This window comes from Rhyacophila brunnea, unplaced genomic scaffold (genome assembly GCF_057557595.1).
Source record: "Rhyacophila brunnea isolate RB1 unplaced genomic scaffold, BYU_Rbru_1.0 scaffold_24, whole genome shotgun sequence".
Lineage (NCBI taxonomy): Eukaryota > Metazoa > Arthropoda > Insecta > Trichoptera > Rhyacophilidae > Rhyacophila > Rhyacophila brunnea.
Genome location: NW_028232904.1, coordinates 20,582,525 through 20,595,613, shown reverse-complemented (window position 1 = coordinate 20,595,613; position 13,089 = coordinate 20,582,525). Strand labels below are relative to the sequence as shown.

Genomic DNA, 13,089 nt, shown 5'->3' with positions numbered 1-13,089 from the left:
AGAGCGTACGGGGAGCGGGACACTCCCGACTCCTCTTGCGACTCTTCAAATTAAAGTCCCTCTGATAGTTGCCATATACTGTTTTGTTCAGGCCACTACTTTTACTATTATTCGTACTATTATTCTTTACGCACTACGGTGCATGGTTGCAGCATCAGTCCCGTGCGGCTCCGTCTCAGGACGGAATGAGCACTTAAAATCACTTCTTTCAGACACGTTTAAAGCGTCATAGAAAGCGGCCGTGCATATCCACGGCTGTGCATATATGACGGGTGGTGTTGGGAACTTTAACGTAGTTGCCATATAAATTAACATCATGCATTCGCACTTCGGTGCAAGGTTGCATCACCAGTCCCGTGCGGCTCTGCTCGGGACAAAATGAGGGCTTAAATTCTTTGATCTGGCACATGTAAGGGTTATGTTAGGCGGCCGCGTATGACGTGGCTGCATATACATAACGGGTGCGGAGGTGGGAGTTTTACACATCATGACCATTTTGTAACAGCTGTGGAGACGTGATGGAAAAGCAAGTAAGATAAATGTATATCGATCAATGAAGCGAACACACCTCAGACAAGTGTTGTTTAATTCGTAACGCTTCAGTGTCTGCAACCAAATATAAAACGTTTGCATAGTTTGAGAAACGATATAGGAGGGTGTGGTTAGAGTTGGATATTTCCCGAGAAAATATCAATTTCGAGATTCGGGATTTCCCGAAATGATAAAATTTTAAATTCTCGAGATTCGGGATGTCCAGAAAAGAATTCTCGAGATATCGGGATATATTAAAAAAACCTGTATAAATCCTAAAATCAGTGTAAAAACAGACAAATTCCAGAAAAATATGATATTTTTTATGTATATAAGAAGACAAACAAAATAGAAATAGGAAAACAAAAATAATTCAAAACATTACTTATTAAAATGGAATTTCAAAAAACACAGACTGTCAATTGCTGCGTCAGACAATCGCGTACGTTTTTCAGACACAAAACTCCCTGATGTTGCAAAAATTGCGCTCATTTTGAGTCGACGTTGGCTTAATTGTGTTTAATGCTCCGACCAGTCTTTGAACGTTTTGTATTTTTGTCCACTTTTTTCATATAGAAAATCGTTTTTTTTGTTCAATTAATATTTGATAATAAAGAAATCCCGAATCCCGAGAAAAGATTCTCAAGATCCGGGATTTCCCGAAATGTTAAAAATTTCAATTCTTGAGATTTGGGATGGAAAATCTAGAAAATTTCCCGAGAATTCCCGTTGGGAAATTCCCGAAACCCAACTCTAGGTGTGGTACATTACAGTCAGTTTTCACACTGGATAGTAGCTAGATCGGAGCCTACTTGAAGTTGGAAATGCCTGGTTTATTGCGAATAATTCAATAAAAACATGGAAACTACCTCGCAAGAAATCGATTCAACCTTCGGCGGAGACTAAACTACCAAACAATAAAAATAAATGTCCAACAGATCGTAATTTAATTGACGACAGAATGATGCAGTTTTAATTGAGATAAAAAAAATGAATGGACGTCTGTCTGGTTGAATTTTCACGGTCTATTGGTGTCGAAATGAGAAGTTGTGATGTGAATGAAAAAGAAAATTCTTGGACTACTTTTACAATAAGATGTTGGTCGAGGAAAGCCGTGGATGTTTAAAATGCAATTAACAACGGATGTCTGGTAGTGGCTTTATCAGATTGATACTTAAACGGAGAAATTATCGAAAGGAATTTATAAATTATGTATGTTCAAAAATAATGTTACATTCCCCACTTACCAATATTGACTAGCTTCACCCCGTCATCTTCGATTGCTCTCAACGCCTTGGTGACATTCTCCAAACTGTGATGCCTGCTGGCTGGTCTCGCATGCCAAGCGGGTCTTAACGGCTTGCCTTGCAGCTTCTCAACCAGAGCGCAGAGGCACGTGCCTGACTGCAAGTCCTCAGCCAAGTCCACCACCTGTTGGTAAAAAATTAAATATGTTTAGTTATTAAATTGTATTGTGACATAAAGTAAATGAGACAATTCAAGCCTTTGTATTGGTACCACAGAACAGATTAATAATACCTACAGAATAGAGCCTACAGAATAAAGCCTACCAGAAATGAAATTGTTTGTTAATGTATTAATTAGCTTGGGCATTTACGCACAAATTGTCACCAGAATTGCCCCGATCAGATGAGGCATTCTGTAGCTACAGTGGTCTCAAGCATTGTAAATCGATCAAAATTAGAAGTTCCCGATGCCTGATGAGGTTATTGCGATAATATTATATGTGACGCAAAAAGTCTAAGGACCGACTTATGCAATTATATATTTAAATTTAACGTAATAAGTACTTATTCTTGAAGAGTATTTGCCTGCTATTTTTTATACAATGCATTCTGTGATTTATTATTGTTATAGGTAAGTATTTTTTCTCTTCAAACGCGTGTCATGCAAGATCATCTCGCGTGCCATGGGTTCGCCACCACTGGGTTAATTTTCAAGAAAATCTGGTGCAATATTGTTGCATTTTTATGACAAAGTTTAATTTGTTTGCATCGTCAAATATATTGTTAGATTTAATGCCATACGCCAGATGCATTTTTTGCAAGCTATGGACCAATTACTAATAGGATGCGAATCCGGATCCTCAGCACATTAATTACAGTGTAGTCTGACCAACGTATTTATCTGCAGACCAATGTTGCCAACCGTACTATAATAATGATAGTACTTGTACTATACTTTTCGTCTGCGTACTATGTAGGATACCCAAAATACTACAATTTTGAATAGGTATCGGATAAAATACGTAAGAGGCACGGGTTGGGCTATTTATGTTCCCATTCCACTCCTTATCTCCTCACCCACCTCTTAATCCCCAGTGTTATTGTCACCAGACAATCAATAAGCTATTACGGGTCATGAAAGACGGTGTTACAAAGAACATTGCATCTCGATAGCGGACGCGAGCGGGCTTCTAATAGCTTTCCGTCGCTTAAGTGATTGACTCAATATATACAGACTCATTCATAATCATCATCATTCATACACCCTCACATATAATCCATAAAACTGTGTCACAAAGTGCGTGAGTGTACGAACCGGCTGACCCAAAACAACAACACCGCGCGCGCGAAAGTTGTAACCAGACCACGGAGCCATCATATATCATCACAAAGGTTAGTGTCTGGCACTCTGTTCCATCGCCCCCACCCCTAGATCCGACCTCGTCATCATCCCTTAAAAATAATTACAGTCCACTTAAAAAGCTCAACCAGGTACTAAAATTTCGATATTTGAAAATTTGGAGAACCTGGGTTTTCGAATTCGTCGGTAAGCATTTTTGGTCGGAAGGGGTACCTAAATAAGAAGGGGTCTTGGAATTTCTCAAATTCTCTGTGAGATGCAAAAATCCTATACATTTTCAACATATGACAACGCGTACTATAATTTTTGCCGAAATACTATAATTTCTTGGACCGCGTACTATATATGAATAGTTCACCAGCATAGTGAACCTGGTTATTTTTGAGTAAGCTAAGTTCAAACATAATATTTGAGTATTTCTTATTCTAGAAGGGTATGATTTCCCTTACATAACAACTTAAATGTACCCAAAGTAACACTTCAGAATTGCACTCATACCCTTACAGAATTATAAATACTTAATATTGTGTTTGAATCTAGCTTACTCAAAAATAACCAGAATGGACTTGGTTCATTATGCTTGTGAAACAACACTCATATATTGCGGTCACAAAAAGATGGCAACACTGCTGCAGACCAATTGTGAGAAATTTTGAATTATAGTTGGTACTTAGATGGAAAGTGTCTTCCATATAAATAATTACAAGATAAAAAAGAACTTTTTATATACTACGTTTTTAAATTTTCTGTTGAATTATTATTCTCAATATGCTCAAACTTGTACTTGATATGAAGTAAATAAAAAACAAACAAACAATCAAATATAGAATACTGAAATGTCATTTTGACATTTCTTTTTGATTTCCGTAGTAGCGCACGTATATATTAATAATTTAATTGCTAGGACCACCCCCTTAGCAACCAATAATAGTATTTTACTTTTTACGGATTGTTCTGAAAAGACTTTCCATACAAAACCTAATTTTCTGAAAATTAATTGAATTCTACTTAAGGGGGAGAGGCATAGAAATTCATTATCAAATTAAAGCTTTAAACATATTTTAATCGATCGATACCTATCTAAATACAATGGGAAAAATAAAATATATTTTTTTATTTCAAAGAGAAAGCGACAAATTTGAAAAAACGGCTAAAAATAAGGGTTTTACTAAAATAAATATTTATTGTTCCAAGTAATTTCTTGAAACAAAATTATCGATTTAACATTGTTTAATAAGTTTTCTTGGAACTGGCGAATCTCTTTTGTCAATTAATTATAGTTTTAATGTTTTTTTTTCAATCTAAAATCAATCGATTTTTACGAAAAATAAAAATGTTCAATTTTCATTAATTGCATCAAGCGAATACGTGAGCCTGTTCAATATATTTTTCTTACTTTTTAGGTATATTTAACGTAATATTTTAATTTATATTTATTATGTTATTTACTAATTTCCAATTAAATACAGTCGTCAAGGACGTGCTGCCTCTAGCGGCAATAACGTGCGATACCGAAATAACTGTCATCTGTATAAGATTCTAGTTCGCATGAATAATAGGTACCTACCTCGTATGTAGATACGTGGCGGTTAGTAGGCATTCACAGAATATTTTATTATCTATGCAGATGTGGCAACGTTGCTAACTGGCAACATCGCACTTTTTTTGACATTGATTTTTATTGTTTACAGTTTTCCATTGCTTTCGAAAGTTAGGTACGGAAGTTGTGTCGATAGATACCTAATGTTAGTTAGTTAGTGTTGGTTTGATATTGCTTGGTGGAATAGTTAGATTTTTGGGTAGATAGCGGCTGTAACAGTGTCTAATACAAGTGTTGTAACGTGAATTCAGTTCATATTTTTTGCGGTTTTTCTAGGTAGATAGGCAGGGGTTTTAACTATGGAGTTTACAGATTCTCTTGTAATAAAAGCCCTGCCTATCTACCTAGGAAAACCGCAAAAAATATGTACTGAACGTTGTGTTATATTGTGAACGTCTTAAAGAACCAAATACTGCCTATTCGACGCTTTCATTCTGACGGTGCTGGTAGCCCGTTATAGCACTTTATGAAGGATCAGAGTAACTGTATACTGAGCTTTGAGTAACAGGCCACATACTGCAGATGCCTCATGAGAATTTCAATCTGATTAGTCTGTTCCAAGTCAACCTGATTATGACATCAGAAGAAGAAAAAAATTATTATATAAGTGAAGATATGACATTCCAATCAGTACATCTTGGCTAAGGACACACAGAATTTACTGATTGGCACATTACAGTGGCCACCTAGTCCTAGAAAAGGAATACTAAAAGTTTCACTGAAATATGAGATGAAAAAATCAAGCATATCATGCTATTCAAAAATTTTATTTGATAACGGGCTAGAGCAGTCAGCGGAAGATACTGTCGCATGAAAGATTCATGTGCGGACAGATCCATAACATGGATAATATAAACAGAAGCTATGGATATGTGGTTTTTATAGAGGCGAAAAGATCATGTGGCATATGAAAATGGAGAGACTGCACTCGTTTGTTCAGGATGAAAGAAGTTTTTGAAGGAGGTCAAGACCCGTTGTAGTGCCATAAATGATGGTGGGCATGTAGTACCGAAACATATTCATATTTGCCGATATTATATAATATATTCCCACAAGAAATATTTTGATGCATTCTAACGTTGAATTATACCCATAATGTTATACAGCACCTGACTATTGTTTCAATGAAATTGTAGTATATTCATTGTCGTCCCTGTCTGTCCACAGCTTTGTGAATGTGAAATACTCATAAATTTTATTATCATCGATTCCAGTCTGAACAAAATTATAATACTTACATATAATTTCATAATTCACATTGATGCTCGCCTCTTTGTGTACCCGAGGAAAATTCTTTATATATGAAGTTTACACGTATCATGAAATAATTGATATAATAAGCAAAATGTATAAATCAAACAGAATTGGAGCCTTACCTATGCCTTGTGGGCTAATTAGCGTCGTGTGACCGTAATGTAAAATTTTCAATCAAACACTGAATATAAAATAAAAAATAAGAGCCCTTTAATAATTATTAAACTCATTTTTTATGTTGAATGTTAATTTTTATGTATCTCCATAACAACAGTAAATGGTTGTTGGTAAATATAATATGTAAAGAAGCATAATAACGATATATTTCACCTTCTTGATTTGATGATAGTATAGGTGGGCATTGTTGTGTATTGTGTATTTGTGTATTTTTTTTATTACTTCATGTATTACTATTATTTTTTTTTGTCGTTTGTGTGTATTTTAAATTTATAAAGATATAATGGTGTAATTTTACTTATGCGATCATCGGATCTTATCAAACCGAATTGAATGTGTATGTACATTCAAATTGCCTGTACCGACTTATTTGCAGTCATCGCGTAAGCGAAATTACCAAAATATTGTTTTTATAGCACTGTCACATCACTATTATAGTAAGAAATTATGTTATTATATTCTGTATGAACATTGCCTAATGTAACATGAGAAAAAAAATCTGCAAGACTTGAAGAGCTCCAAGAATACACATTGAGTTGTTATTTCATCTAGTCAATCTATGTGAAAAGACTATGCAAAGACTGATTTTTCATAAGACTAGTATTAAAGGTTGGCGAGCGATTTGCAATACACCTCCGGCTGCCTATCCTAAGTTCGTCATATCAGATCCCTGACGCTTTGGACAGTGAGACTGATAGAGGTTGCGTAGCCAACAAAATGTCATTCTACCTATGGCTTCTGCTGCCCATCCCTCGGAGTAAATCATACATCTCATTGTGGAGAATATGGCAAACACTGATGATGGGTGCAAAATCATCAATTGCATAATACACCATCACCCTGATAGAGCAGACTATGTACAAGACTGTTATACATAAGTAAAAATAGTCTCTATGAACATTATAGGCAAACGACACCTAACATCAATTGGACATGGATCACATTGTGAACTGCACTTTTTCTGGTAAAGAATCTGTTCTGCAAATTGCCACCATGCCAGTTATCATCATCTTCGTCTCCCCAATCCAGAGGGAGGGGGGCTACTCAAGGTAGCAGATTCCATAGTCGCCAAAATTGCCAACCGCTTCTTTCAAAGATTCATGAATACTGACACAGCACTGGCAACAACTTACCTCTGACTCTTAACATTCAGCTATTCTTCGACAACAGTGATGAAATCTCAAGAAAGTTACCCATAAGTGTGAACAGTTACTGTGAAGAACTGAATAGGTTGATAATTATCGAACATATTGGCATAATACAGACATAAATAATTGTAGACAAAAATATTAGGTACACAGTGCAATAGTCAGAAATAAAGACAAATTATGTAAATTGTAATGAAGCGAATTTATCTATATATTTCATTATGAATGTATATATTATATAAAGAATGGTTGTCTATTAAAATATTAGCAATGACGAATGTAACATTAAATTATGTCCTGATATAAATTGTTTTATAATAAATAAAAAACATTGTACACCAAGATTCTTTTTCTTTCAAGCCTTCCTATCATTATCAGTCATGGTAAACAGGTACTTATAGTCTCCACTGTGGATTACTGTTGAATTCCTATCTAAAATCGTGGTACGGTTCGATTCCGGCAACTGCAAAAACACCCCTTTTTCTTTTTCCCTTTGTCCTGAATGGCTTTGTATTCAGCAGCATCATGAACGGTATCCACCTATAAATGATACATAATTATAAATTGTAATAAATAATCATAAAATATAGGTATTATTGTAATTAAGTATATGTACCTATGAGTAATATATTTGTAACAAAGCTTCATTGTCAATTAATTTATCTCATACATAATACCAAATAAATAATAATAGAACTGCGACATTATACTATTTTTTGGCCATGTCCGATTTTAATAAGATCACAAGCGTCTACATAGAATGGACGTTTGTATTAAGAGATTTTTTGTTTTCACGAGAAAATGGAAGTTAACCACTTGCTCAATCTAATAGGTCCATATTCTGACTCCAATAATTAAAAACAATACGCATGGCTAGACCCAGAATTTGAACCTGGGACCCACAATATTATAAGCCGCTCGGCCATTGTGAGCTTAATAGTGATTTACTATGCAATATATAAATAAATTCAACGATTCTGAACATACCTGAAGTAGGAGGTATCTGATCTTATGATACCATATCTAATGTTTCATCGGTGACTCTAAGAGTTTGATGATAAATTTGAATCAATAAAGGGTTCATCGATTTCAATTTCATTATTCCATTCAAATGGGCATAACTCAATTAGCTGCTCGTTGCCTGGAAATATTAATACACGATTAACATGCTACCTACCTTATAAAAATAAAACGTATTTTGGTAACTCACAAACAAACGTAAAATTTTGATATTTGATACATAACAATATTATTAGTATGAATTAATCTTACCTGAAAATAAATTCAAGATTTTGTTGGTTTTAATATTTCTGATAATTTTTTGCCACGCAAATATTTTAAATATGTACAACATGGATAATAATTATGATACTGTAGAACAATATTAAGTCAAACTTTGAAATTGAGTGAAACACGAAATATTTTAGGTTATGTATAGAGTATTATGATATACCAAATGTCATGCAAATACCATAGACAATATACATAAAAAATATTATTATCACCAACTTGATAGGCAATCAAATATTAAATTTAAATATTATTCCATAATATCATATAATTTTAGGACATTGTACAATAATATAGTCATTAGAATGACTATAAAATCCAGAATCTGGACTATTCAGTTACATTCATATAATTATTATTACTAGGTCGATTTTCAGTATTTTTATAAAAATATGAAGACAGTTCGATTGAAATAAAATGCAATATGTTATATAGATGTATAAAACCATTGTTTAAATAACAACTGTAATTATAACACCGGTTTTTCGATTTTTTCATCGATTTTTAATACGGAGACATCTAGTTAAGATGACTCGAAGGTTCTTTGAATTGGAATGATATTCCAATATGATTTTTCGTATATGCTTTGCAAATCGTGTAATAGATGTCTCTATGAAATCACAATTTTTGATGACATCGCCCTTAAAGATGGCTAAAAGTATTAAAAGAATGCTCTGGCATCGTGTTCTGATAATATATTCTAAAAGTTTCAAATGTCTAGCTAGTCGGGAAGTTAGTTAAAAATCGATTGCAAGATTTGTACCTACTGGACAAATAACCACCGGACAAATAAGAATACGAGCTAATAAAAACGTTGTAAAATGAAAAGCTGGAGATGTTCCAGTATGAATAGGTCATTAAAACGTGACCTCAACTCTTCAATGTTTATTACCTCTAGCAATAATTACTTAACCATATGTAGGTAGTTAACTTGCATGATGTCACTATTTACTCTGCAGTTTCTTACTGTACGTGTCAAGTTTTAGAATACCTAATCAATAACTGGTTAGTTTTTTTGCATTCACTCAGCATTTTTTATATGTATTTTTCTACATTTTAGTCTTGGGGCATGGCATATTTGTAATAAAAATGATACTCCGTTGGATTTTGAATGAAGAAATTGAATGGCCACCTGAATTACATAAAAATAGATAAGTAAGTAAATTAGAACTACAATCATATCGTATATATGAAGCGCCTAGTTTCAAAAGCCCCTAAAACGGTTTTTGAAAATTAGATATGTATTTAGATGGATATTTTTGTTACCTATATGATGGCCAAAGATTGAAATTTAAAAAACGCCAAAAACCGTATAGGTACGTATGATCAAAATTTGGGGTAAATTTCAAAACCCGTTAAAATGGTTAGATGTGCTTTTCAAATACCCCTAAAATGGAAAGCCAAAATACTCTTTAGAATGTAACAAATTAAAAAATAAATACATAAAGGTCACAGATTTAATAGATATGATTTTTTCTCATTTTTCTCAAAACTAACTAAAATCATTTTTATCACTTTTCTCAGAACTACCTAAAATCGTTTTAGGGGCTTTTGAAACTAGGCGCTTCAATTATATACTTAATATGGTAATCAAACAAAAATATATATGTATGTATTTATATACTGAACTTTTCTCTTAATAAGGTTGATTATGGCACAAGCTGTATATATAGGTACCAACAGTGACGTCCCAAGACAAAATGCCGCCCCTAGGCAGCAACAAATTGCCGCCCCATTTTTTCATCATCCTTTCATGACTCCAATATATCTAAAAAATTTATTGATCGGAAACATCACCATCAAAATAATATACCTACCACTAAAACATACAAAATTTAAATTATAATATTTTTTTCCCAAAAGTGGGAATTTTTTGGGCAGCAAGAGAGGTGCTATTAAAATATAGCACTTATTGCAATAATTACAACCAACTTATTGTAATTGTTACAATAAGTGCTAATAATTTGATACAAACCTACCATAAGTTTGATTATATTTATCACTTAGTGCGATAAGTATAGAATAGACCCACAGGAGCGGTAGGTGGGACGCTCTATAAGAGGGGGGTGTAACAGTTTCGAGGGCAACTTCCGTGGGCACTGGTTAATCCAATTATTCGCGAATCTGTACGTGTCGTTTCTAGTGACCAATGACGTCAAAGGGCAACGGAAGTAAACTAGACATCGCAAACCCGACAAAACAATTACTCACAGACCTATTCAATATTTTATTTTTTAATACATTCTGTTTCCAACCAGTGAGCGGAATTTTTATTTTAAGATATTTTCGTTATTATGTACTAAGCTTACGTAGCTATTTCTATATATACCAAATGAATCTCTTCATTTGCCGCCCTTCGAGTAACTGCCGCCCCCAAGCGACGCTCAATCTGCCTACCCCCACGGGACGTCACTGGGTACCAACTTGATGTAGACTTGTAGAGTCTAGAGGAGGCGCTGACCGATGTTTCGTATAGAATATAAATAATATACAGAACGCATTCTGACAATTGATATTTATATACTTATAGGGACCACCAAGATATATTATAATATCGATGTTGCCAAATAATTAATAATAATCGTCATTTTTTTTATTGAGGTAATAAAAAAAATTAAAAACCCGCCAAAAATTGTTCCAAATTCTTCAATAAAACTAAGACCAAAGCACGGATAGATTAGAAATGAGGTAATTTTAACCATGCAATCAACACAGTTGCAGGACGGCTCGTCCCTAGATACATCTAGACGCCATCCATTGCATTGCTAAATGAAGCTGCGTGCCGTGCGTTTGGTTTGTGGGCGAGCGAACGCATTCGTCTACAAATGTTCGAGACCATATACCATTTCGCTAGTGCTCGCACTTGTTGCTCAGAATTAAAACATATTTTTCTATATTTTTACGTTATATAGTATTTTTAAGCGGTCAAAATGCAACCATTAGGTAAAAATATCCATAATTTAAGTTATTTTAAAGAAACACGGTCACTTGATATAAAAATATATAATAATATACAAATAAATTATCACGAACATGTATCAACTTATCTATGAAACGTAATACCATCTTCTTGCTTATCAGTACGGCTACCACATTTTAATACAACATACAGAACCATCTTTTCTACTTAATTAACTAAAAATATTTACCACTGACTTTATGTTTAACACAAAAAATATCAATTTTAGCAACACGGTTATCGACATTTAGTTAAGCAATAAGGTAAGATTTGGCGGTTACACCGTAGCAAACCATCTCCTACATCTGTAAACCTTTTATCTTACTCTAGCGCGTGTCGCAGAGATTATAAGGGTGCCGAATACTTTCTCACTCGCACTTATGCATCGTTTTTGTTGAGGCCTTGGCTCGTCCCCTTTGGAAAAATGAACATTGTCGGTAGAACAATGTGTTCAAAATTATCGATTCTTGGGTTCATTCTTGGCTTCGATTGCCTGATTAAGTAGTATGTGTAGGTATAGATATAATCACTCAATTTGGTTTTTTTATACCACATCTATAAATATGCCATTAGTTTTAGTAAAATGGTTAACCCAGAAACAGCTCCAACGTCACCTCTACACTCTTAGTGTGATGAGAGGTTGCTTGGTTTGTTCTCTTATTTCCTCGTTGCCCATACTACCGCACACCCATTATCCATCGCAAACATCTGTTCTCGAAGAAGATAACAATCAATATCAAATGTATGTTCTTATTGAATCTAATAAATTGTCTGCAAACAAGCCTCGCATCAATATGGTTTTGTAACAACGTACAACTTACTTCAAATGCACCACGAACAAGGCGTTATTTTTTATCGCAATGCTATACAGCCGTCTGTTTTATGTAAAATCGCTCACGTTTAACTGTAATACGGCGAACTGAATCCGTACAATTTACATATGACGATATGACCATACCAACCTCTACGTTTGAAAAACACTGACCTGACAATTAACACATTGACACACCGTCAATACGTAGGAATTTGTGAGTGAGATGAAAACTAATTCAAAGGAATTCCGCCACGCCCATTCATATTAGGATAATTTGACAAGTTGTTATTGTTTTTTCTCCCCATAAGGCTTAAAACCCCACAGTAGGCGGCGTGGGGTTTACGTAACATAAGTGTTATTCCTCAACGCACACAAAGGTCTGAATGTCAGATGCTCACCGCACTGCTGAAGTAGTGAAATATTTACCTTTAATTATCGCAAAAAGTATAAATAAATCAGCCTACAGTCAGTGACGTCCCTAGATAAATTGCCGCCACATTTTTTTTATACTTAGGTACATTATTTTTATCATCCTTTCATGAGTCCGATATCTAAGAAAAATGTGTTGTATGGAGACGTTACTAACAAAATATCAGGCTAATTATTCGCAAATCTGCACGTGTCGTTTCTGGTCACCAAGGACGTCGAAGGGCAACGGAAATAAACTAGATATCGCGAGCCCGACAAAACCAGTGAGCTGAGTTTTTTT

The 13,089-nt window shown here is 34.4% G+C and overlaps 1 protein-coding gene and 1 long non-coding RNA gene across 6 annotated transcripts in view; both read right to left on the bottom strand.

Annotated features, from left to right (window-relative positions):
- The window catches only part of jbug (filamin-type immunoglobulin domains fbug), a 241,573-nt gene that overhangs the window by 169,232 nt on the left and 59,252 nt on the right, over positions 1 to 13,089 (bottom strand). For all 5 annotated transcript variants that reach the window (XM_085950990.1, XM_085950988.1, XM_085950991.1 and 2 more), the window contains exon 3: positions 1,779 to 1,962. In XM_085950990.1, coding sequence (XP_085807116.1) covers positions 1,779 to 1,962 — 184 coding nt within the window. The remainder of the gene's footprint in view (positions 1 to 1,778; positions 1,963 to 13,089) is intronic.
- LOC147069177 (uncharacterized) lies at positions 7,496 to 8,753 on the bottom strand. The gene is made up of 3 exons (XR_015071254.1): positions 8,590 to 8,753; positions 8,305 to 8,458; positions 7,496 to 7,857 (listed from the first exon to the last, which is right to left on the bottom strand). It is a non-coding gene; the product is annotated as an uncharacterized LOC147069177 (long non-coding RNA).